This window comes from Microtus oregoni, unplaced genomic scaffold, assembly GCF_018167655.1.
Source record: "Microtus oregoni isolate MIOR12 unplaced genomic scaffold, Mior012 000146F_ref0000122, whole genome shotgun sequence".
Lineage (NCBI taxonomy): Eukaryota > Metazoa > Chordata > Mammalia > Rodentia > Cricetidae > Microtus > Microtus oregoni.
The window spans coordinates 1062191-1088905 of record NW_024544796.1 but is presented as its reverse complement, the minus strand read 5'-3'; the positions used below and the strand labels follow the sequence as shown (position 1 = coordinate 1088905).

At 40.0% G+C, this 26715-nt stretch overlaps 1 protein-coding gene across 4 annotated transcripts in view; it reads right to left on the bottom strand.

Moving 5' to 3' along the window:
- Positions 1 to 26042, bottom strand: part of LOC121444892 (inositol polyphosphate 5-phosphatase OCRL) — a 64484-nt gene extending 38442 nt beyond the window's left edge. For all 4 annotated transcript variants that reach the window (XM_041646817.1, XM_041646816.1, XM_041646818.1 and 1 more), the window contains exons 1-12: positions 25783 to 26042; positions 25469 to 25548; positions 22019 to 22098; positions 18798 to 18836; positions 6829 to 6939; positions 6348 to 6434; positions 5608 to 5728; positions 5360 to 5521; positions 4096 to 4197; positions 2597 to 2711; positions 1058 to 1174; positions 772 to 959 (exon numbers count right to left, since the gene is read on the bottom strand). In XM_041646817.1, the coding sequence (XP_041502751.1) occupies positions 772 to 959; positions 1058 to 1174; positions 2597 to 2711; positions 4096 to 4197; positions 5360 to 5521; positions 5608 to 5728; positions 6348 to 6434; positions 6829 to 6939; positions 18798 to 18836; positions 22019 to 22098; positions 25469 to 25548; positions 25783 to 25821 (1241 nt within the window). In that variant the 5' untranslated portion in view covers positions 25822 to 26042. The remainder of the gene's footprint in view (positions 1 to 771; positions 960 to 1057; positions 1175 to 2596; positions 2712 to 4095; positions 4198 to 5359; positions 5522 to 5607; positions 5729 to 6347; positions 6435 to 6828; positions 6940 to 18797; positions 18837 to 22018; positions 22099 to 25468; positions 25549 to 25782) is intronic.
- Positions 26043 to 26715: the final 673 nt, after the last annotated feature.

Below are 26715 nucleotides of genomic sequence, written 5' to 3'. Positions count from 1 at the left end.
TAATGTAGATCTGCAGACACAACGTTGGAAAGATGAATAGGGCAATTTTCTCATACAACAAGTATGTGTGTCTGTACATGTATGGAGAAGAGTCTAGAAGAGACTGTTGGATGAAATGATGCATGCCTCCATATCCTTATATTTTCTCTAGTAGCTGCACTTAAAATATAAAAGTAAAAATAACAACTTTTATTTAACTTAATACACCCAAATCATTAAGGTGTGATTAATGTTTTGCAAATTAAGGTATCCCACATTTCCCCCAAGCAATCTTCAAAATCCAATATAGCTTTTGCTCACAGACCTTTCAGTTTGACGAATGACTTTCAAATACCAACAGCCAGATGCTGGCTATCATATTAGACAGTGCACATCTAGAAAGGTCTACATTCAAATGTTAAATACAGTCTCCTATGGAGAGAGGGACTGGCTGGGGAGAAGAGGAGGTAAGTAAAGGATTTTAAACCATGTTTATTCATTTTATCTTTTATTATCACACTTACAGTGACCATTTCTATTTCATTATTTAAAATGACACTAATGTGTAGACTCCTTCAGCATTATTTTAGAAGTTACACTAATACAAACCTTTCTCCCCCTAATGCCATATCTAATTTCTCTGCCTCAGTGAATCTAGTTCTAAATAACATATTCTCTTCTTTGTGGTCCAAATCCCCAAATGGTAATCCCTCCCTTTCACAGCTCCATAGCTTCTCACCCTATCTAACCACTGCTACATCTCCACGCAAAGGCCATGGAGAGGCCACTTACTCATGTTTCATGATGTTCAGCTGTGGGAGAGCCTGATTGGGGACTGTAAAACTCATTCTTGCACAGATGTCCTTATAATCCTGATTCCTTCTTTCAAACTCTTCCACATGGGCAGCCAGGTGGGAATTGACGATGCAGAAGGTGGTGTTATGAAATACAAACCTCACAGCGACTCCTCCTTTGTTTCCCTGGTAGCAAAGGCAATTATAAAGTTAGGAAACACGGGGTGCAACCAAATTTCACATAGATATCAACAATAATCAAATTAATTGCCAAAGTAACTCACCATTTTCCCCATGATTCCAGTTCCCACAGTTTCTGTAGCAATATCACGTATATACCGACACTGATCTTTTCTGGCAAATATAAGAAGCATCATCCCCACAAGGCGGACTAGTTGCACCTATGAGTTTCAGGGAGTTACAAACAGCTAATGTGAGCATCACTTTCTGCTACATAGCTACCTTCTTAGAATGACCAACAAAGTGATTACTGATGTCCACATCTGTATCTGCATCCTCTAATTTCCTATTGGACCCCATAAATTGGAAACCAAGGTTCTTTGTGGAAGCTCTAGTCTCAATTTGACTAACAAAAGATAATGTAGAAGATAATGTAGAAGTTTCTCTCTCTCTCTCTCTGCTCTCTGTCTCCCCACCCCTGTGTGTTTCTATTTGTCAGTGCTGAGGATCAAATGAAGAACTCCGAGCATGCTATGCAGGCAGGCACTCTATCACTAACTCACATGCTCAGTTTTAGCTCTCTTTGTAAATCACTTTGTACCCTACTGACAGTACATTAAAAATTCAAATAGTAAAAAACAAGCCATTATCCCAGCAAGTTCTTCCTTCTCCTTCCTAGACTCTGATTTCATGTTGTCTAAGATATTTAAATCTACAAACAGTGATCCTTTGAATTTTGATTATTTTTAGTCTAAATGAGCCAGAGAGCTGTAATATCTTCACGATTTATGCCACCTACATAAACTGTTCAAAAGCAAAGAAGAACATTAGATTACTCCTTCTGAGATTAGGATTGTCGCCTTGAAATGAAAATATTTCTCCTAGTAGCTAAATGCCTATACCAAATATCTTCTAAAGACCAACAAACTTGACCACCTTGCTAAAGTCAACTTTATTGCTATTATTATTTAACAAATAGCTGAGTGTTGTGGCATATACCTTTTAAAAACTATTTATTTTTATTTTATGTGCATTTGTGCTTTGCCTGAATGTGTGTCTGTGTGAGGGTGTCAGATCTTGGAGTTAGAGAAAGTTGTTTGCTGCCATGTCAATGCTGGGGATTGAACCCAGGTCTTCTGGAAGAGCAGCCAGTGCTCTTAACTGTTGAGCCATCTCTTCAGCCCCTCAACTTTATTCTTCACCTACAAAGAAGTCTAGAATTTGTTTAAATACCACAACACTGCTGTTCTTGTTCTGAATCTAAAGCACACTTTATGCACCCCATAAGCTTCAATCTGCTTTTCTGGTAGGCATTTCATTTTGGCCATGTTGGAAGACAGTTGTACTTTTATTGCACAGACAGATCAATTAGCTTATATGTAATTATTTTGACTTAATTATTAATGCAAAAACAGTAAATTGTTTTCTTCTAAAGGCTACCCAAGTTATAAAAATTATGAACAGAAAACTTATGCTCCCCCCCAGAAGAAACTATGGTAGATTAGGCTCCTATAGCACAGTATTTCATCTGAGGAAGAATTCAATTATTTAACAAGCTTTTTGAAAGAGGTTCAGCTAATGGACTAACTCCCAGTGAGGTCTACTTAGTTATAGACTGAAAGAGATAATCCAGTGCAGCTTACTTTTTTATACTTGGCCTTTGAAGGCAGACCCCTTTCCACGGCCATGGACCATTCTTGCTCTTTTACAGACTCAAAGTAGAAAAAGGCTTCTGTGCTCAAATCCAGCTCTTGGAATCTGAGGGAAAAATGGGGGCAGAGGCTATAGCTATGGTATACACAGCCCATAACTTAGTGACTGCCTCCTTTTCCATTTTCTGAGACATTAGAGTAAAGGTAAAAAAAGAATGCAAGATAAATTTTATAAAAGACATGTAGTTTTTTTTTTAAAGAATCCCCACCATTATATTCATAGGTTATACTAAAACCAAACAATAACAATCAAAACTCTCATAGGGATAGTAGTGAAACTTTTCTTTTACAACCTTTGAATAATCACTGTGAGAATTGATTTCATCTGTTTCTATGATGAGCAATTTCCTATGGGTTTCATTCATGCTTTCTTTTGACCCACAAATTAACCCTCACATATAGTTCACATCAAGTTTTTAACCAAACGAGTTTTAGAAAAAATAGGAAGATGAAGGCTGGGGAAATGGCTCCGCCAATAAAGTGCTTGCTGTCCAAGTGTGAGGACATGAGGTCAGTCCTCAGCATCCATGGAAAACAAAGCTGTGGGTGTAGCATATACCTGCAATCCCAGCACTGGGGAGAAAGAGACAGGAGGATCTCGAGGCAAGCTCCTGGTTCAGTGGAGAGTCTCTCAAAAAATAAGGTAGATATAAGGTAGGCTTTAACATAGAAGTGGGTGGCAGTTAATGCAGGAACTCGTAATTGGCCAAAGTGCTGAGAATTAGTGATGGTGGAGGGCCCTGTCACCGTGGGGCAGCTACATCACACACTGCAAGGCTCAGGGAACATGTGGAAGAGGGTATGGAAAGAATGTAAGAGCCAGAAGACGGTGACATGTACAGCAAAAGGACGTCTTCCTGATGACATAATCATTGCTCCCCTTGAACTCACTCCAGTTGTGGTTGTCTGTATAAGACCTTTGCAAATTGGACCCATCAACATTTCATCATGGATAGGGGAGGGGCCCATGAGGCTCTACCCCTCCCTGAGGGACAATGGGCAGTTAATGGTTGCTGGTGGAAAGGCTGTCACTTTCTTTTGGGGTATAGCCACTGATAAGTTGCTCACGCTCCAGTAAAAAACCTCCCATTCATGTTCACATGAGAAACTCCAATTAAACACAATGGGTCACGTATATAAAGAAGACATGGGTGTAGGAGGTAGACTGGATGGGAAGAAAGGTTTCAGCAGGAGAGAGAGAAGGTCATAGGGGTGGAAACAACTAAAATTTATTATATATAAGAACGAAATGGTTAAAGAATAAAAAAATGCAAAGAAGGTGAGATGGAGACCGATCGTGGGAGACACCCAATGTAATGCTAACACATTACATACACAAACACATACACAAACAAAGGTGAGAGAGAGGCCAAAGCCATGTTACATTAATACCAAATAGAGGAAAAGGAAGGTCCAGAAGTGGTCTTTACCCAATGCAGTAAATATCAGGAGGATTTGGATCACAGTTCAGCCAAGGTTCTAAGCTGCTATCTGGAGACTGGCCATTCACATTCCAAGTTCCAACAAAAAATCTAATACAGTACAACAAAAATTAATTTGAAAACAAAGATAAAGCATTAACAAACATAATACTACTTTTAACATTTCTATGAAAGGGTATATTGATCAACATAACGCTTCAAAGTGTTTTGCCAGCTACATAAGAAAAATTTTGCTCATAGAATACAAAGCTCTGGGTTTATTTTCTCTACATTTTACATCAAGTGAATCACCAAAAAGGAGCTAGGTCTGTATTTTAAACAGACACACTTAAATCTCTTGACAAATGTCCACTCAAACTTTATCCACATTCATTAAGGGAGAGCTTTAGGTTAGAATGGAAAGAGCTGTTTCTGCACTGGAGACAGGCTAATAAGGACAACTGTTCTGTAAGGAGCTATAGCTAAACTGAAAAAAACCTCCCTTCTTGAGGATCATGAGGACAACTCTTTGGAAAATTTTGATGAGGCAGATAGTACACTAAACAGGAAGGCAGAAGGGATGACTCATGACTGTCCTAATTGTTCACAATAAGTGCTGTATAGAATAGGAGGAACTGCAGTTGTGACTGGATTTGAGGAAATGATGCATGTTAGGCTAGAAGACGGGACTGGAGTCTTAGATTAGAAAGGCATATTCTGCCCATGAATAACACACTGGGGATACATGCCATACCCCATCACCTCGCCTTTATACCACACATACCAGGGTCCAGAAAATGAGATGTTAATGAGCCAAGGTGAGATGAAAACTAATAGGAAAGGATTCAGGATAGATCTTCCAATCTAGATGACTGGGTGAAACTTTAGTTAATTTATCAAAGCAGTAAATACATGGCAGTAATGGTGGACTTTAGTTTTCCAGTACTGGCTGGACAAAGATTCAGTAGGCCAGATGAGACACATACTTGTTTATAGAAGGCGTGAGAGGACAATTTTCTATTATATGTGAGTTTGATTTGTTCCTCTAAGTGTGGGTAGAAATATTAGTAGACATGGTATTATTAGCAGTTAGGAAATTGAAAGTATTGTTTGATCTTAGATATATATGTTTTTGGCCAGCAGAGACATTAGTCTGAGTCAGATGAACATTGCCTTATAGCATGCTTTGATTCTTAATGAAGCTAATATTTTTACAAATAAAAAGACTGTTATACCTAAAGTTTTAGACTCAGCGAGTAGAAGACAGACAAACCTGAAAGACTGGAGGTTGACATATTCTTTTTCTCGCTTTGCAAGGAGATGTTTGATGAGACCCTCTCGCTGCCCAGACTGGGTATTTGGTACAAATAGCTTCCGCATGGTGTTGGTCACTTTGGGCTGTTCTTTGTTTGAAGTTTCCTTTTCACGTAGAGGCCTAGCACATCAAGCAGGATTCAAAAGTAAAACAGGCTAACATACAAGCCTATTATAGGGGGAAGTATGCTGTGACACAGGACTTACATTCTGTTTACTGAAGCAGGTGGAGGGGGTGGTTCCCGATGAATCGCTGTGGGGTAGTTTGGTGTGTTCACTGTTTTATCTAAATTCATAGATGAAAAATTATCCTCAAATCCAAGCAGTCCTGAAGGATACAAGATCCAAAGTGAAAGTGAAGAAACAGAGATCCTCAACATAGCCAGGATAGACAAGGCTTTTATGCGCAACATCAGCAATGTTGCTAAACAGAAGGGCACCACAGCGGTCGTAATCACTTAAATTATGCTAAGACTCGTATTCATCCAAGAAGCACTGATATGCTAACTGTAATGATAGAAAATTTATACTGATCTGGATTTTGAATAATGTAAGCCGACATTTACAGAAGGGATTATATATCATTTGTCTTTCTTACATTACAATAACCTCATAAAGTATTTTTAATGAAAACTCTTCCCACACTGTAGAGAAGGAAACAGAAGTTCAGGGTTTTTGAGTCACTCAAACATGATGACATAATCTGTAAGCTTCATGTCGGTATTTTACTGACTTGACATTCAAACCTAGGCTGTCCGGCTGTGGAGTTTGTACTTTTTAACCTTTTTTTCCAGTTGGCCTGTAAAGAGCTAGTATACCATAGAGTGAAACATTGGTCCATGGTCATGGGTTTAATAAAACCACTCTATACAACCAATTAATCTGAATACAATCTATCGACTCTAAAATGATCATAGCAACCGGAGATAAAAGAGTCTTTCTAATACCTGAATAAGTAGGTTTATCCTTAGTGTCTAATTTCTGATACCAGCTAGATGATTCTTTCTGTTCTGGAACAAGAAGCTGTGACTGAGCTGGAAAGACAAGATTTAGGTCAGAAACTGGGAAACTACAAACGCAAAGCTACTCATTTATTTAAACTCCCCGAGTAAATACATGGTCAGCACAATTCTGGAATGGAATGGAAGAGACTAAGGAAATACCGACACCTCTGAGTCATCTTGGGGGCAAAAGGAGGGGGATTACAGGCTGCAGGGAACTGCATGCCATGCCATCAACTTTCTTTTTAGAGCTGGGTAGACTTGTTCCTTAATCTATCCTGGGTTCATTCCTGAAGAAAAAAAAAAATCAGCTATCAGGGCTCAAGGGGCAGGGGGCTTTGTTAACGGCTCCGTTACTCTGAATCAGCACATCAGTATTTTACTCCCACTGAAATAGTGGAAAGAAACTTGCTGAGTCTTGAGTTACCTTCCTGTGCCGCAAAGACTTCTGAGAGGAACTTTAAGCAGAGCTCTTCATCAGGAATTTCAAAGTGGCGTTCTCTGGTCCAGTCTCCTTGCACCCGAATTTTGCAGCCACCTTTAAAAAGAATTAAATCCATAGATACCTAGATGTGTGATACACTGCTTTATTGAGACAGTATTCTGAAATTTTTTGGTCAGTAGGAGGTCCAGATTACAAATATTCTAGACCTTCAATAAGGAGTGCACATCCAAGAGCAAGGGCTCGGTATTGCAGTGGTTGAGGGGCTGAAACAGAGAGGAAACCCTATGGGAAGTACTCATAGTACGCACAGTGCTCATGGACTGTGTCAATAAGCAGACTGATCTAGCAATAGATACTCAAGATTATAATAAGCTAACTCATAGCTTCCTATGTCCTGATCTCTCAGATGTCAGTGCAGGGATTTCTAAGTTCTAGCAAAAGATAATAAACTCATCAATCATCCTCTTCCTCTCTCCACAGTGGAAATCCCCACCATTTCAAGTCCAGCTCATATAGTATTCTAAAGCATGAAGGTAATATAGGAAGTAACATGGTTAGGTTCAGAGTAAATTCAATTTACAAGCTAACTTAAAAATAGCGGGACTGATTTAAAGTGTTCTAGAAAGATGTATCTATACCTCTAACACAAGTGAAAAATACCTCAAGTAAAAATGAGGATTTTGAATAATCTTGCAAATGCAACATAAAGATCTACTCCAAGAGTGGGTTGGTTAAGAAGAACCATTTGAGAAAGTAGAATTTGAAGCAAATTTACTGGGGCTGTAGAGACGGCTCAGCAGTTGAGGGCATTTGATGCTCTTGCTGATGACTTGGGTTCAATTCCCAACACCCACATGTTAAACCACAACCTTCAGTAACTTCAGTTCTAGGGGATCCAACGCCCTTTTCTAGTCTCTGCAGGCACCAAATATGCACATGGTACAATACATACATGCATGCAAAACATCTCTAAACATTACGAACAGTAATACTTAAAAAGTAAATTTACAGCCGGTCTGTGGTGGCACACTCCTTTAATCCCAGCACTTGGGAGGCAGAGGCAGGCAGATCTCTTTGAGTTCAAGGCCAGCTTGGTCTATAAGAGCTAGTTCCAGGACAGGATCCAAAGCTACAGAGAAACCCTCTCTTGAAAAACAAAAGAAAAAAACAAACAAACAAACAAAAAAAAGTAAATTTACAAAGGTCTCAGAGTTCTTTAATTATTAAAACTATTATTTTTATTTTATATGTATGAGTATTTCTGCTTACATGTATGTCTGTGTTATGTGTCTGACCCTTGCAGGTCAGAAGAGGCAGTGTGTCCCTCTAGAACTGGAGTTACAGACAGTTGCGAGTTATCATGAGGATTCTGAGAATTGAACCCAGGTCCTCAGGATGGGCAGCTGAGCTATCTCTCCAGACTCAGGCTTAGACTTCTTAAGGGTACAGCATACTCTCACCTGTTTTCTGGTGCCCTAAAATTACCATCTGACTCAACTATTCAGATTTTATGATCCAGGGAGCCTATGTTTTTGTTTATATTCTTATTCTAATGGATTACACATATTGCTTTCCTGTGTTCCTAAAGCTACACATTCCTTAGTCAGGAGGCAGGACACATATCCACATCATCCAATGCTCTCCAACAGTTTCAGAGTCGTCTGAAACTTAAGGGCTTCCCATATGTGCTTCAAGACTTTTCAGATTATTAGGATGGACAAAGTCCCGAGTTAGCTGGTCACTCTCCTGGTAACAATGATGGCAGATTCAGAGCTAGAAGGCATTCAACAAATAGCTGTGGAAGAGGACTTTTCTACACTTATAAATAATAAAGAAAGGAGAAATGGAATTCATATCCTAGTTTCTTATGTTGGTAATCTAGTTCTTGTCTTTGGTTCTGTTTTTGTCTTCTTTTTAAAATCTCATTTGTTTCCATCTTCATAGGACTCAGTGATTTTTTTTAAAATAAAATTACTGGTCAGAAGAATAAAAAGGATGAAAATGGAGGAATGAAAGACAACCAAGAGGGCCACAGATAAGATACTTACTGGGGGGATGCACTGTGCAGAGGAGAACAAAGGCAGGTAGACAAGTGTCATTTAGGAACAGCCTTAAAGCTACTGGGAAAAGCTTCAGGACCCGAGTCCTCCATTTCTCATGTCAGTTACAATCAGAATAGGTAAAACAGAGCAATCTCTATCTGATGCAGATTTAGTACAAGAACATTTAATCCCTTTCCTACAATTCTTGAAAAACAGAATTTAGCAAATATAAAATAGACCTATTTAATGGCCAAAAGATTCCGGAAACTGTTTGAAAATTATCACCAAATGCTCTTTTACCAAAATGCTTAGAAAATATAACAAATTATTTCATGACCCAACCTTCTCTTCTCCTTTCTCCCACCCTGCCCCAATTCTCAGCCTTCTGTGGGCAGCAAACATTCCTGTATCTTTCACTTCCTCTGAACAGTCTTTGTATCTCTTGGTAGTTCTCAATCATAGTTGCATTACATTCCAGAGGTTTATTTATTTGTGTGCATGTGTGTGTACCTACACGGGTGTGCACAAACAGGTGGAAGACAGAGGTTAAACTCTGTTATTAGGCCTCAGGAGCCATTCACTTTATCTTTTGAAAAATACACAGGGTCTTTCATTGACTTGGCTCCCAAGTGCTAGAATTCTAGGTACCTGTCACTACATTTGACTCTACTGGTAGTTTTAAGCAAAATACTTGCAAGGGATTTCAACATCCAACTCCATTAAAAATCAGATGCAAACACAAACTGCCTGATTTTCAAGTGGGTTACTCCTCCACAGACCGGCTTTGATCTCCTGCTCTCAAGTGATTCTCCCTCAGTTTTTCATGTAGCTAAGACTATAGACAGGTACTATCATGCCTGGCTTAAACATGATGCAATCCAATACCACCTCCTCCATCTCCATGTCTTTCAGGAACCCGCTCTCTCCTGAGGCTCATCCAGTGGGCTGTACTGCTTTCTCTTTCTTCCTCTGTGAGAGCGCCACTCTCTATAAGACCCAGAATTCAGGATCCGATGCCTGATACATAAGACTTCACCTCCACCTTGTTTGAAAACTGGTGCAGAAAACCCAGTTAACACCTTCAACTCCTTCACCCAATGACCTTCCCATTCCACCTCAGCCACCATTTCCTCACTCCCTACAGTGACTCTCTCAATAATATCCTAGATTTTCCATCATGGAAACACCATCACCTAACACACTCCAAATCAAATGTCTCACTGTGACCTACTCCTCCTCCCAATTTACCTGCTTATCTTTACTGGAATTGTTTTGGGCCTCATAGAACCTCAGCCCATTAATCCCTTCACTTTCTATCCATGGAACCCTTTTACTTCCCCTTTTCTCAAACAGATGTCATCACCATAGTCTGTTGCAAAAATCCACAATTGCCTTACCTCTGGTCTCCCACAACACCTATTTGGCTATATTCCAACCCACAAAAGTCCAACTAATTACCTTCTCAGTACTTCCACCAGAGCAACCAGAGGAAATAAGCACCACGTACACGGATGTATTGTGCTGGCTAGATCTATGCCAACTCGGAAAGAACTACAGTTGTCTGAGGAGAAAACATTGACGGAGAAAATGCCTCCATAAGATCCGACTGGAGGCAAGCCTGCAGAGCATTTTCTTAATTAGTGATTGAAGAGGGAGCAAGCCATGAGGAACAAGCAACACCCCTCCATGGCCTCTGCAGACTCCAAGTTCCTGCCTTGTTTGAGTTCCTGTCCTGACTTCCTTCAACGATGAACAGTAACATGAAAACATAAGCCAAGTAAACCATTTTCCTTCCAAAACTTGCTTTTTGCTTATGGTGTTTCACTGAAACAATAGAAACATGAACTAAGACACATATATATTCGGATTTGCTAGTATAATAAAATTTAGATCACCAACCTCAAATGGACCCTTTAGCCTAGAAAGCAATTGTTTCCTACAGTTAACTAGTTTCCTAATATTACCTGGAATAACCTTCACATCTTCTCAAGTACTCTCAGATTGTGGACCAGCTCCTTCTCATGTCCTCCCACTCAGCAGGTTGCTTAACCTATACTTCAGAGAATGGAAGCCTACCTGTTTGTACTCATCTCTTTTACGACCCCATTCAAAGAAGATCCCTTCTACTATGATCCCAATCCGTCCTCACACATCCCCCAGTCCTCTCAGGAATCACGCTTCCTGCTATTCTTTGGGTAGATGCTCCTCATTCCAGATTTACAAAAGTACTCATCCAGTTTGTCTACTATGGATATTAGTTGTTACTGCTTTTTGAAGTGGCTCCTCCTATATGTGACTTTAAAGAAACAGACAGAATTCTTTGAACTAACACAAATTATTTTCTCATTCTATACAGCACTGTCCCAAATTTTCTGGGATCTTGTGCAAGCTCTATAGCTGGACCGTCCAGTATGGGCACATCTAGCTAGTGAGCTCTTGAAAACGGATTACTGAAATGGATGGCTGAATTTTGAATTTTACTTCTAATTCATGCAATACATGTGCATCAGACAGCACTGTGTGAAACAGCATAGCTCTCGACATAATCACATTATTTATATTATCATTCATGTGCTAGTGGTTTTGACTTTGCTTCTAAGTGGCCTCGGTTTGACTGTCAATTAGTCATCCACTCACACGTGTCCCAAAGAAATCTCAATTAAACATGGTTAAAACTGCATTCACTGGAACTGTAAATCCAGCCACAAACCCAGGGTTGGATCACTCAAAAAGCCCCAAGGGTAAGCCTACTGCTATTACTCTGCTAAACAGACACAGTATCAACCTGCCCTCAAAGCCCTCAGTCTTTATCCAAAAGTTTGTGCAGTGGGTAGTGGTTAAGGAAGAAACTTACAGCTTGGCAAAATACAAAGTGTAAGTGTCAGTGGCAGGTTCAGCCACAAATGGGACTTCATATCACACTCCTTTCCCAAGGCTTAGGGGAAGATTGAAACAAAACTGTCTTCTTGACATGACAGACCCACACTGCACTTGAGCTGAGAGCAGCGGTGGGTATGTGCACAGCACCTGCACAAAATCAGTCAATCAACATTCTAGCATCAAGTGGAAAGGGGTTAATGAATCCTTACTCCTAACTGACGAGCTATGGACAGCTGGTGGCTTCAAGGGGAGGGAGAGTCAGTTTTCTTTAAGGATGTGGTTACTGGTAGGTCAATGGACGACTCCATGCCCAGGAATAGGTAAAAACAATCAAAACGTATTATATAAAATTCTCAAACAAATAACAGTCTTCTCAAAGGAAAACTCATTCCACCTTCAATGTAGTTGTGCAAATGGGCATCATCATCTCAGTTCAGGGTAGAAACCCTGTATTTATCCTCGACACTTTTCTTCCTCCTACTCCTCACACCCAAGCCAATTCTTCTTGATCTTACCTCTAAATTCATCTTTCAAACCTGCTCACGTCTGTCCATTTCTATCACCACCATACTCTCTAGCATATACAACCAAAGCAGTCTCCTAAGTGGTCTTTCTGCTTCCAGGCAAATGATGCTATATCAGCATAAAATCCTTAACTTCTCATTTTAAGATCTAAAAAGACAGATTCAACACTGTGGCTTACAAGATTCCACTGGATCTGGCCAAAGCCTCTCTTGCCTCAGTGCTCAAGCCCTATTCTAGGCACCCTAGCCTTTTATTTCCCAGAAAGCATCAGGGTACTTTTAAATTTAGAGTCTCATGTGCCCTTGATCTGGAATATTCTTTCTCTCCTCCATTTGTTGCCTGTCTCTTAGGCCCCCTGTTCCCAATTTAAATGTTTCTTTGTTTTTTTTTTAAACATTTGTTTTTTAAGATTTATTTATTTATTTATTATTATATATACAGTGTTCTGTCTGTATGTATGATTGCTGGCTAAAAGAGGGCACCAGATCTCACTACAGATGGCTGTGAGCCACCATGTGGTTTTAAATGTCTCTTTGTAAATTCCTTGCCTAACTACAATGACCAATGAATAACTCTTCTTGTAAATTCTTTCCAATTTTTCTTTTATTTACCAAATCCACAAGCATGTAAGTGTCTAAACCTGCTGAAAGTCACTTTTCTATATTAAAATACATGAACTACCAAGAGTGTTGCTTTCTCTTGTAGTTTTAGAGCCTTGCACAGTGCATAGCACCCAAAATTACTCAAATATTTATTGAATACATGCATGAATTATAGGTATCTCTGTGGCTCTAGCAACAAAAAAATCACGGAAGGTAAAACCAAAGCAATAGCAGGACTATTATCTCTGCTGTGCTCTGATGATTTTGTGGGATTTACAACCAGGTCTGACAAACAGAAGGCACTGAACAAATATTTATAGAATAATGAGTAAACTAGGTAGGGTAATAATTAAAAATTAGCATAATAGAGTTCATCTAAAGGTCATAAAGATACAAAAAAAAGGGGAAATCACATTCATCTCCATGAATAAGAGGGAGAAAATTGAATAAAATTTAGTATATATTCACAATGTTAAAGAACAGCAAAAACTTAAATACATTTATTTTGCTGTTAGTTTGGTTTTTTTTGGTAAGTGACGGAGTTTTGCTATGTGACTCAGGCTTTTTTTTTCTTGTTTGCAAGAATTTTATTGAAAGATCTGAATACAATGACGTATTACATAGCTTGTTTTTTCATATAATAGTAGATTTCATGTTCTATTTCTCAATGTCACCTTTACAAAATCAAATATTATTTATTTTCTTTCTAGGTAACTAGTATAATTCTTTATAATATAATTAGTATAATATGTATAATTTATACATAATATAATATATATAATTTTCTTTCAGTCAATATATTCTGATCAAACACCCAAATTTCTCCAAGATTCTCCCCATTTCCAAATCTTCCCAATTCCAGACCTTTCTTTCTCTCTTTAGAAAACAAAATAGAAAATAAGACAACAAAAAAACAGAATGTCTTTAAAAGAAGAAACAAAGAAAAAAAAATCACAAGAGGCACATACCCATACAACACACACACAAAAGTCATAAAAAAAATAAAAAAATAGAAACCATAATATATAAGGAAAAGGCCAAACATAGTGATCTCAGACAAATGGTCTATAAAAATACCATTGAGTTTATTTTGTGTTGTTTATCTACTGCTGCACATGGAGCCTAGCCTTAAGTGTGGTTAATACAATCAGTGAGACTCCATTGAAGAAAACTACTTTTTCTCTTTGAAAGCAGATATCAGTTGGAGATAATTTCTCCATTAGCAATAGGAGCTTGTGTCCACTTTGCCCACCCTCATAGTTGGGAACAATTCTGGCTGAAACCTATGCAGGCCCTGTATTTCAAGTTCTTCCAGGGTTTAAATTTTACCCATCCTCCTTAACTAAAATTGGAAATCTACATTGAAAAATTTAAATATGGTACTATAACTCCTTTCTGATTTTCTCTTATTTTTTTCTACATAGAGACTGTACATAGGAAGATGACTAGAGGCAAGGAAAGTAGAACTTGTTGCTGGGAGTTTGCTGATGCAGTGTGCCCAGTGACTACTTGCAAGCCATAATTGCTTTCTCTGTCTAACTCACAGGCTGGTCTTGAACTTGCTATATAGCCCTAGCCTTGAATTCATGATCATTTTACTTAAGCCTTCCAAGTATTCTGACTACTGGCACATGCCATGTCTGGTTTAAATGCAGTTTCTTACTTTTTTTTTAAGGACCAGCAAGTAATCAGGCCAGAATGTCTTTAACTGGGAAATGCCACTTGAGGCATCCTCACTGAAACCCAGACCCACACAAGGATTAACACCATTAGTTAACATTGATCCCCAAATTCTCATCGGTACAGTAAGACATGAAACACAGCAATGGCTATAGCTATGAGAAATGGGGCAGAGTAGCTATTTGAACATAATTAAGGTTATCCAGCTACCAAAATGGAAAAAAATAGAAAAATACTAAAAATATATTAGGTGAAGTGGCTAGATAAAATATCCATGATTCATTAGTTGTTCATATGCTAGTGATAAACAATCAGAAGATAACAGAACCCCCCACCACAACACCAGCAACAAATCATAATGAAATTCTTAACCTAAAAATCTGATGTACATAAAGAAACCACAAAATTTTACTAAGAGTTATAAAGAGATGCATTGTGTTCCCGCAAAATGATTTAATTTTATAAACTAATTTAATAAAACTGACAAAATAGCTATGGTGAGATACTAGTTATTAGAAACAGTGTTTAAACAACCCAGCAAGGTGGAATAAGGCATTAATTCCAGCACTGAGGAGGAAAGGATCAATGTCATCCTTGATTACATAAGGAATTTGAGGCTAGCCTAGAATAGATAGAATTATTTTTCAAACAAAGAACAATAACAACAACAAAAGTATGTTTTAAATGATTTTAAATATCATAGGGAAAATGTCATGGTAAAGTGTTAAGTAAAAATCCATGATTAAAATATGTCAATAGCCGGGCGGTGGTGGCGCACGCCTTTAATCCCAGCACTTGGGAGGCAGAGGCAGGTGGATCTCTGTGAGTTCGAGACCAGCCTGGTCTACAAAAGCTAGTTCCAGGACAGGCTCCAAAACCACAGAGAAACCCTGTCTCGAAAAACCAAAAAAAAAAAAAAAAAAAAAAAAAAAAAAAAAAAAAATCTGTCAATAAAGGAGTAGGGGTATAGTTCAGTCATAGAGCATATGTTTACCATGCACCAGACCTCTGGGGTCAAAGCTCATCATTAAAACTCTCTCCACAAAAACTATGTAGAAGGATTCTAATTATGTGGAAATATAATCTAAAGCAATAGGATATATATATATGTATATATATACATATATATACATATATATATATGTTAGCTGTAGTATAACTTCATGGTTATATAGCAATGCTCAAAGACTTTAGTTTTAATTATGTGTGTATGTTTGTGCAGATGGAAGTGCAGGTGTCTGTGGAGTCTAGAAGAGGGCATTGGATCCCCTGGAGTTGGACTTACAGGCAGTTGTGAGCCACCTTAAGTGGGTGCTGGAAACTGATCTTGGGTCCTCTGCAAGAGAGATACTGGCTCTTAATTGCTGAGCCACCTCTTCCATTCTACCCAAAAGTTTAATTTGATACTTCAAAACTTTTTGATGATCACAAATTATAATTAATTGCATTAACTTTATAACCAGAAAAACTGTTTTCAAGATGTTTACTGCTGGTATCTAAACAATACATATTTACACCAAAATCAGTCTTGCCCATTAAGAAAGGGTTCTATTTTCTAGGGGTTGAACTCAGAACGTCAGTCTTGTACAGCAAGAGTTTTTACTCACTGAGACTTCTCCCTGACCTTATTAACAACAACAACAACAACACCTCAGGTTTGGAAACAGGGAGAGTTCCATGTAGCCCAGGCTAGCTTGGAATCACTATATAACCAAGGATAGACTTGAATTCCTCATCCTCCTTCCTGCACTTCAATCATTGAGGTTACAGATGGACGCCACTATCCCCAGTTTATGTCGTGCTGGGATGGAACCAGGACATTTTGGATGCTAGGCAAACACTCTATCAACTGAGCTACATCTCCAACCTGGTGCTGCTTTTTGTCTTGTCTAGTCAAAATAAAACACAGATTCTGAGTTACTTTCTCTCTTGGATACCTGCAACGGAAACTAGCAGCTAGTTTTACATAGCATGTTAGGACCAGCCTTTAAGACTTCCATATTTGATGATTAAAGAAAAGAATAATAAACCCAAACCAGAAAACCATCCAGTACAAATTAATAGGGCCAAGGGCAGAGACCATCTCCAAACAAAATTAATGTGCAACCAACCTGTAGCCTCAAGCTAAATGGCAAGTTCTGCTTATCCAAGGACTCAAGCAAGAGATAAGGCAAACTATCTGATTTCAATTCGTGTGGTCAGATACACTTTCCATAGCAACCACACAGTAGTCACAGTAGCAATCAAGTGCCCATTTTCTCCTCTCCAGAGCACAGCACAATTAGATGATAAAGAACATCTTGCATAGAAAGTCAGTGATTTGCATCAAACTGATAAAAATGAAAGCACAGAAACAGCGAAAAGAAGACCATGTTCCCTCTGATGAATCGAGGAAAAGAGAATGCTTGAACAAGTAATTTCATGGACTCTGCGCCTTTCAACATAATATAAGGAATAGGTGAAAACATCGTGAGCTTACACAAAAACATCAAGAGAAGGTGGGAGAAAAGTCTACAGTATAATAGCAGTCAAAAGATTCAGCCACAAAGAAAAATAGAGTCGTGACTTTTGCAGGAAAATAGGTGTAACAAATTACAATGACGATATTAAACAATGTGTCTCAGACTCAGAAAGACAAATACTGCATGTTTTCCCTCACACGCAGAGCCTAAATTTTAATATGTATCCAGGTGCATCTGTGTGGGGGGTATGGGCTAGAAGTCTGGAAAGGGGATCATGAGGGAGGAAAAGGTCTTATCCTAAGGGAATGTTGGGGAGAAGAAAACAGGGTCAAAGAATATATGTGACATGCAGGCAGAAGGAGGACCAATGAGGTGAAGAAAGGGTTTAGGAGGAAAGAGGCAGGCTGCTGTGGGAGGAAAATCAATAAAGCCAAAGTATGTTCGAAAATGCCGTGATGACATCTATTACTTTGTATGCTAACAACAATAACAACAAAAGAAAAGGCAACTAATGACTACCCAGGGATGAGCCCCTAATTTGTTATTCAATACTCTGAAGCCATATACACACAAATAACAGAAACTTATTTAGCAGGTTGTATTTATATATTTATGCATACATGAATGCACACACATATGTAACTAATAATAATAATAATGAAGTTATCAATTTGAAAGTGGGGGGACATGGACGAAACTGGAAGGAGGGGACTTTAGAGGGGCTGGGGGAAGGATAGGGAAGAAGGAAAAGAATGTAATTATATTTTTATTTTAAATACACACACACACACATAAAAAGCTAATATGGCTGGGTAGATAGCTTTATCAGTAAGGTGTTTGGCATTTAAGCATGAGGACCTGAGTTTGATCTTCAGAACCTATGTAAGAAAGCTCGAAATAGTGGAGCATACTTGTAATCTGTGCTGGGGAAGCAGAAATAGGTAAACTCCTAGTGCTTACTGGCCAACCAGCCAAGCTTAATTGGGGAACGCCAAGCTGGTGAATCCCTGTCTCAAAAACAAAGGTGAACAACACCTAAAAATGCTACTTATTGTCACTGACCCAAGGCCTCAACACAAATGCACAGATGTGTACATGTACACACACACTGCATGCTTATCTGCATATGTACTAACATAAACACACACACACACACACACACACACAAACATGATCTGGAAACCTCAAGTTAAGCATTTTCCTAGATCTTTATAATTAATAAGTTCCACAGCGGTGATGCGATTGGTAGTGACAATAATTTGCAGCTTCAGGTGGCTTAAAGCTCCTCAGCAGAAGAGCTGATCACATTTCAGGTTTTAAAGATTCTTAGCAGCTATCTGTGTTTTCTCAGGCTCAGATGGAATGGCTTTGAGAGATGAGGATAATTTGTAGGGCAGCATTAAGAAAATGGTGACCACAAAATGAGATGGCTAAATACAAGCAAGATTCACCCCTGAAAATTTTTTTTTCTCTCTCTCTCTCTCTCTCTCTGTCTCTCTCTCTCATTTTCTCTCTCTCTCTGTGTTTGTTTTTGATTTTCGAGACAGGGTTTCTCCCTGTAGCTTTGGAGCCTGTCCTGGAACTCGCTCTGTAGACCAGGCTGGCCTCAAACTCATAGAGTTCTGTCTGCCTCTGCCCCCTGAGTGCTGGGATTAAAGGTGTGTACCACTACCATGTGGCCCCCAAAAGTTTCTTAAATATAGAGTGATAAAGTTAATATTTGTAGAATGAAAATCAACTCCATTCAGAAAGATACTCACTGTTTGAAGCAATATCAATCAAAAGAGTTTCCTCTGCTTCTACGGGGAGGAGAAAAACACAATGGAATCAGAGAGGAGAACACTACTCGTTACCACTAAAGACTATTTCATAACTAAACAATCACTCAGTCACCCCTCCCGAGTCTCAGAATACATTAAAAAATCCTTTGACTGCTTTTATTTGGAATATTTTTTAAAATAATTTTTATAGCCCCAGGTTATAAAGACTATGTACAATTCAACTTAAAAAAAATGAGTTGATCAAGGACCCAACTGGAACTCCTCAAAGAAAATCAAGGGATGGTGACTTAATAGAAGGGAACATGAAAACATGTTTGTGCAAGTGAAGGCCAGTTTAGCTCTCTGTGTTCTTTCGATCTTATAGGAAGCCAGAGAAAAGTGACTAAAAGCCTCAGAGAATTCTTCTCACAGAATTATTCTCTCAACTCAGACATAGTCTCTGAAAATTTGTCAATGATCTCATCTCTGCTTTTGCCCTGCTGAAGAGTAGAGCATACTTAAAAGTTTTTTTCTCTTAGGCTTTAGTGAATATCTGTGTGTCTAAAAGGTATCATATCCAATAAGAAGTTTCAGACACAATGCCATCTTAATTGGAGCATGATTCACATGAGACATGATGATCCAGACAGATGAATAAAGAAGATCCAGTGTATAACACACAGTGGAATACTGTTTAAGGACAGAGAGAATGAAATTCAGTCCTTTTGGCCACTGGATGGAACTGGAGGATATTACGTTAAGTGAAATAAACCATCACAGAAGGATAAATATTGCATATTTTCACTTACACATGGAAGCTAAAATATGATCTCGTAGAAGCATAGAGTAGGACTAGAGACTGGGGTCAAGTAGTGGGTAAAGGGATCCAGAGAGAGTAAATATGGGATAGCAAAGTATAGTTAGATAGGAGGACTAAGGTCTAGTATTCTACAGCATAGCAGGGTAATAACAGTAGATCACACATTACTACACATCTTAGAAAAACTAGATGTCTTTGACAGTTCCTAATACAATGAAATGCTATTGTTTTCAATTTGATCATTGCATATTTCAGATTGTTACACTGTGCTCCCTAATATGCACAAGTATTATGTGTCAATGGGAGCGGGGAGAGAAGACAGCACAAGCTGTTTGCAAGTTTAGAGTTCTCTTTTCTCTCGTTGGTTTTCCTGGACTTCCTTTTTTTGCCTGGACTATCTGACTTCCCTAGATTTGAGCACAGGCTACTGTCTCACAGCTGACACTTGGTTCTGAGCTGGAATCAACCACGACCTCTGTTGATCAGATGGGAAGCCGCACACTTTTCCAGCTCCCTCACTGCACTCAATTCAACACCAGGCTCTACTATTCAGGTGCAAAGAGCAGTGATTAGTAAGGCACAAAGCTGTCAATAGCAGAGTGTAGTCCCCCTGCTCTCCATTGCAGGTTGACGTAAGTAGGAAATAAAGACGCAATGCTCTGCAATGCCCTTTAGTTCCACAAAACTCTGAGTGACTAGTTTCCCAAATAGATATGCAAGTCAGGAAATGGAAAGGAAGTGAAAACTCAAGGGCATATCATTTCAATTTGTCATGGGGGAAAATGGCATACATCTTCCACTGCAATACAGCAACTGGCCATCTACTTCTTACTAAAAATAATGGAAATGAGACCCTAGGGGTAGTAGGAAAGGCCCAAATCATGCTCAGACACCAAAACCTTTGGCTCTTTTGTGAGTGTAGCAACCCTATTACAGCATGTAGGAGCCTTGTTTACAATGTCTCCGGTGCAGGGCGGGTTCAACAACTGGCTTGCTTTTCGACACACCTTAGACGCTACTGCTGTATGTATTTCAATTTACTCCCCCCTCTTTCTCTTCCTCCTTTCCCCTATCTTCTCCTCTCCTTGTTCCTTTTGCTTTTTGTTGTTGTTGTTGCAGGCAGGGTCTCCCTACATGGCCAAGTCTAGCTTGGAACTCTTCCTTGGCCTCTAATTTGCAACCCTCCTGCTTTAGCCTCCTTCTGGGATATAGGTATGAGCCACTATGGCCAGCTGAGTATTTTTGAGTTCTTAATCACAATGTGTTTTCTTTTCAGCACACTGTTTTAAAAGTCATACACACTGACTACATTCACTTACAGGGATAAGTCCTGAACAAGTAATAAATATGCAGGGAGATTTATGTGCAGAGATGTTTGCCCCATTCCTATTTTTACCAGTGAACAGTAGTCCAAATGTCAACCAGAGGGAATAATTAGATTATGAGCTATCCATAAAATGGAACAGCATATAGCCATTGACAGCATGGGACAACACTCGTAATATAGTAGCAAGTGAATGAGAGAAAAATGTTGTATAGGATGAATCCTGCTTAATGATGTGTTGTGTGCACAGAGAAAAAAAATAGATATTAGGTGTCTCTAAAGGACGCTTTAGGTGACTTATTTTCTTCGTGCATTGCTGCTCTTTCCAACCCTTTTACAGAATGCATGTTACTGTTGTGAAAAGATCAAAGTTCAATGTAGAAAGCACCTGAGCAAGGTGGGACTCAAGCTCTCAAGATCCTCCACTGGGTACAGAATGCTTCTCCCTGAAAGAAGCACTGGACCTCTGGGAGGCATAAGACATTTGTTCTCTAGTAACCTGCTTCCTTTCTAGAGCAATGGGAAGTTACAGAAGCAATACCTCCTACACAGCTCTCCCAGCTTTTGAGTTTCGTTGCAGAAAACGAACCAAGATTTTTCTATGTTCAGTCCTCAAATGTGAGGGTAGAAAGCCAAGTGTTCCCTCCCCAGAGTTATGATTCACCAATGTCAAGGCTTGAGAATCGATAGAACTGAGTATGAGGCATGACAGTCAGATACCTCATGTTGCCAAGGTGACTTAAATCCAAAGTGCCGAATACGGGAATCCTTTACAATGGACAGAACATTGGTTAAGCCCAAGGTCGTCATTTAAATCCACATATATGTCAGTCAGCATAAAAGATTAGTTATACATATCTCCAACCCTACTCAGTGAAGCAGGTGCTAAATACATTCAGCATTTTAAACATAACACTTATCTTTTCAATGGCCGGTTAGAAGTGTTAACTTTTTCTGTGAAGAGTAATATATTTCATTTTACATGCAGTGACAAATTTGAATATGTATGGCATTATACACTGCATTAATGACCAAGGCAAAGCCTTATAAAATTAGCTAAGTCATTAAAGCAAGTACCTTGAACACATTTGAAGTGGCTATTTATAGGAACGATATCTTGAACATGCTCCTCCTTCCCATGCAACTGGATTATTAACCTAGAAGACAGAAGAATGTATTAATGAATAGTTACTGAAAATGCCAAATCTTTAGCAACAAAACACCTTGCTGTCTTGCTACACAAAAATTGTATATGTTTATTGGACTTGTTGGATTTAGTCCATTCGATCTGAGTATCATAATTAGTAAATGCTGCTCAAGGGCTAAGAGTGGTGATCAATATCTGAACATCCAAACTTGCTTACATGCATAAAGAATGTATATGTATATGTCTTAAAAACAGTCTTAAGAGCATGCATCCCAAGTTACACAAGTTCATTGTATAAACATCAGACTGGAGAACCTATAACTTTAAGGGAACTCAATGATGGCAGGGACCATGGCTATCTTTTTGGTCATAGTATTTCTAGTGCTTAGGTTAGAGACTGGCATATCACAGGCACTCAGGTGCACTGAATCAATGAACCAGACAACCTGGTCTTTAGTTTTTCCCGTTCAGATTCATGTCTTTGACCAAAGAAGGGTTCTTTCTCTTTCGCACATGCATGTAGGTTGCTGGAAGAATAAGAAGAATTATTCCTGGACCAGTAAAAAAACAGCAAAGAGGTAGCCCAAACCATAAGTGGGTTGCCTTCACACCCTTTGTGTATGTTCTCTGGTTTCTAACTTCAGGCTGGTATTTTTTTTTTTTTTGCAAGCACGAATGAATTTGGCTTCCAAGTATGAAGTGCAAGACTTCTAAATTCATGTATTCTTACTCCTTACATTGTTGAGGCAGGGTTTTACTGCAGTTCAGGCTGGCCTATAACCCAGTATGTAGCTCAGGCTGATCTCAAACCCATGATCTTTCTGCCCAGCCTCCAACGTGCAGGGACTGTAGATGCATGCTACCACGTTGGGCTCACTTTTTAAAAATCACTTCTTCTGAGTGGCACAGAATCCAAGTATAACCTAATTAGGAAACCGCTGTTCTAAACATCAACTGCTTCCTTCATCAAGCACTCTTCAGTTTTGTTCAAGAATATCTCTTTTCTTCCTGAGCCCCACTTCAAATCCGCTCTCTTCTGTGAAGCCTATTCCGAACAGTTCCAAGCAGAACCAGCAATCTTCTCCCCCTAGCCTGGCCTTCCAACAGAACACTTAAACAGCAGTTACATTAATTTCCCCTCGAGTGGAGCTCCTTCAGAGCAATGACCCTATTCAGATCGGTCTACAGTCTAGCAGATACTCAATCACTACTGGTTAAATAGGTGAACAACTTTAATTACACTATAAGCAGAGGTTAATTTCCAAATGAAACTCCCTGAAGAAATAAATATTTTTAACATTTCATTGTTTTCCCTGAAAAACCCTATATGTTTATTTTTCATTTTGGTCTCTCAAGCAAAGCTCTTCCATATTCAGAACCACAGAGCTAAATGTGGAGCTAGGCTTCAAGTCCTAAGACAGAAAAAGTCTGAAAGTAAAAAGTTCTGGACACCTAGGTCAGAGAAGACATTAAGAGGAAAAAAACCTTTGAGGCGTACAGATGGTATTATAGTTTTAGCTGTCTGCAGTGAATGTCTTCAGAAAAGAAATTTCACAGCCACACCTTTAATCCCAGCACTTGGGGAAACAGACAGGCAGATCTCTGAGTTCAAGATCAGCCTGGTCTACAGAATGAGTTCCAGGACAGCCCAGGGTTACAGAGATACCCTGTCTAGAAAACAAAACAAACCTTTTCTCTGTGAATTCTGGATTATACTGTATAGGTTTAGATCTCAGCTATGCAATGTTATAACTGAACAAGGAACCTAGTTTCCCTTTCTCTATCTATAAAGGGGCATGATAAGCACTTAGAGCTATCATCAAGTCACCATGCAGTAGTAGTTGCTATACCCTTAGCATTGATATGCACTCACACCACAGGGATTTGATTTCTCTGTGGGGAAATAGTCAAGAGTACTCCCCTTGCCAAGTTTAAAAGTTTTTCTAGTACAAGAGATTAGACAAGACAAATTCCTTATCCTAAGACCAGCTACGGGCTCTCATTTTAGAGTTCTAAACCCACTAAACAGGGGGTTAGATTCCTGCGTTGTGGTCATTACAATGATGATGTAGCTATTCCACTTGATTCTTATAACTTTGGCTCTTTTTTTTAACTGAAGAGGAAACCAAGAGACATAGAATCTACTGGTTTGTGCAGGTTATACTACTTCATACTGTTTCCACCTTGCGACATGATCGCGAAATCGAACCTTTCAATTCACTGTTCCATTGAATGCACTCTTATTAAACTACTCTTCCTGGATTTTTATAAAGTCTAGGGAAAATAATATGAATGTCTCACATCAGCACAACCGACCAAGCAGGATCTAGGAAAGAGCTACTTCAAAGACCTAGCTGAAATCAGTTACAGTGTCACCTGTAGCCTCAAGGCAAGGCTTATGGTACTTTTCTTCTGTGTGCAGCTAGAGACAGAGGATTAAAAAGTAGGGCCCGAGACAAATGGATTTTCATGCAGAATCTAATGTTAAGAGATGTTCAGATTTAAGTGCTCAACAACTGTTAAACGGGGAGAAAAATTGATTCCCAGAAACCAGTGAACCAAGGGTAGTACCTTCCACACTAACAGGGATAGGGCATTGTGATGTATAATGGTAACCATGGAAACTTTAGATGAAGCATCAGTGGCAAGGGGGCAAGGTTAGCAGCTGTGCACAAAAGCTTATCTAAATAATCTTTTGCTCAATCAGTCAACAGTATTTACTGAGCTCCTATCATCCAAGGAAGTGACTTGCACTGATAAAATATCAAATATCGCTTTATTTCTGTACATTTCATTAGCTTTTCTTTCCAACAGTCCAGTCCAGCGAGAGAGTTACTGCCCTACGCCAACAAATTAGTGAATTAATGAATATGCCTTCAAGCAAATGGAAAAAGAGGATCCAGGGACTGGAAGAGCCAGTCGAATGGGGAAAAGACAAGTCTGGAACATTAACAGTAGAGCATTTCCATAGCACTTTTACTTTGTAAACCACTTTTACACTTATGATTCCCCCAGTTAAACCTCCAAAAGTTCTAAGACAGTTTATGCTTTTATTCAACGTAAGAGGAAAGAAACCAAGACTCAGAAAACCTTATTAACTTGGTTACACAACACATGTCAGTTACAGGGTGCAGGAACTAAAGAACCCAGGCTTCCTGCTTCCCTGTCCATTGTGCCCTTCCACTGAGCCACAGGGCCTGGAGTTATCTAGCAACTTAAAAGTTGGTGATGGGAGGCCTCTGCTCAGGAAGTGCTCACTGCACACCTGGCTGTGAACCTGTTGCCCGCTTGGCCAAGGGGGCTGGCTCCTTGCGGTTTCAGACTCAGGGAGGTTTATGGAAGAAGGCGCTCTCCTCCGTGGAAGTCAGGTGGTTACTTACTCATATTGCCCGTTCCTCTGGGCTAGGGTCAGGGCGCAGGGCTCCCGGAGGGGACCCTTCATCTCCAAACCCTCCACCATATGCAGGCACTGGTCAAGGGTCTCTCCCTTTTTTTTTTTGCAAACTCAGCCAAGAAGGGGTGACACGGGGTTGGGCACACACCAGCCGCCCTCCTAGGTTCCCCCAGTGTCCCCTCCCGAGCCGGCCCCCTTTCCCTGCTCTGCTCAGCCCCAGGACTTACACGTGCGGCACCCCGGCTCGCGCCCCCCGCCCCCGTGGCCTCCCTTCCCCTTCCCCCTCTCTCAGACGGATACGGCCAGGGGCTGAGCTCCGATCGGGAGCTGCGGCTCCATCAGGGCGGCCTCCAGGCTCTGCGGGGCTGCGGACTGCCAGCGGATTCCACGACACCGCCTCCTGCGGCCTGCCGCCCACCCGCCTCGGCTAGGCGGACAGAAAGGGCTCGGGCGCCAACGGGCGCTGGGAAGCCCGAGAGCCCGGGAGCCTGGGAGGCAGCCGGGGAGCTGGGGAGCTGGGGAGCTGGGAGGAGAGTGTCTGACCCGAGAGAGAGCGGCGCCTCCCGCCCCCGCCCGCCTGCCAGGCCGCCGCAGATTTCGCCCCCTGCGACCAACCTGGGGAACTGCAGCCAGATACCCGAAGGACTTGAGGACTCTGTAGCCGCTGGTCCAGCACAAGGCAAAGCAGCAGAAAGGGTCTGAGGACTTTGAAGACAGTCAGAGAAAAGAAACAGCCACATCGGATGAGCTGGGCCTATAGGAACCATAGCATGATGCAAAACAAAACAAAACAAAACAAAACAAAAAAACCTTTAAACTTATGAAGCTCTCTGTTAGTCATCTTCTAAGGTGTTTTCTCTTTCCATGTTTTTCTTCCATCCCCTAAATTTGGAAATTACCCAGAGCTTAGCCCTCTGGCCCACCCCCACCCCTGCATTTCATCCTCCTCAGGTGACTTCCGAATTTGTGAAGTTCAAGCACACATGCCTAGTCCGTTCCACTCAGCCATCTGCCCTGAAAACTTAAAAGCTACATGCTTTCTTCGTCTCTCATGATCATTTTGATCCAAATAAACCTTATTCATATTTTCTTTGGAATGACTTTTCCAATTTCTTGTTTTCTCGCCTTTCAAATGGCCACGTAAACAAGCTTTTGTGATATCTGAGCTGGGTTACTGAATCTTTCCCCCACCCGAAGAACTCCTGTAACTTTTCCAGGCTGTTAATAGTCGCC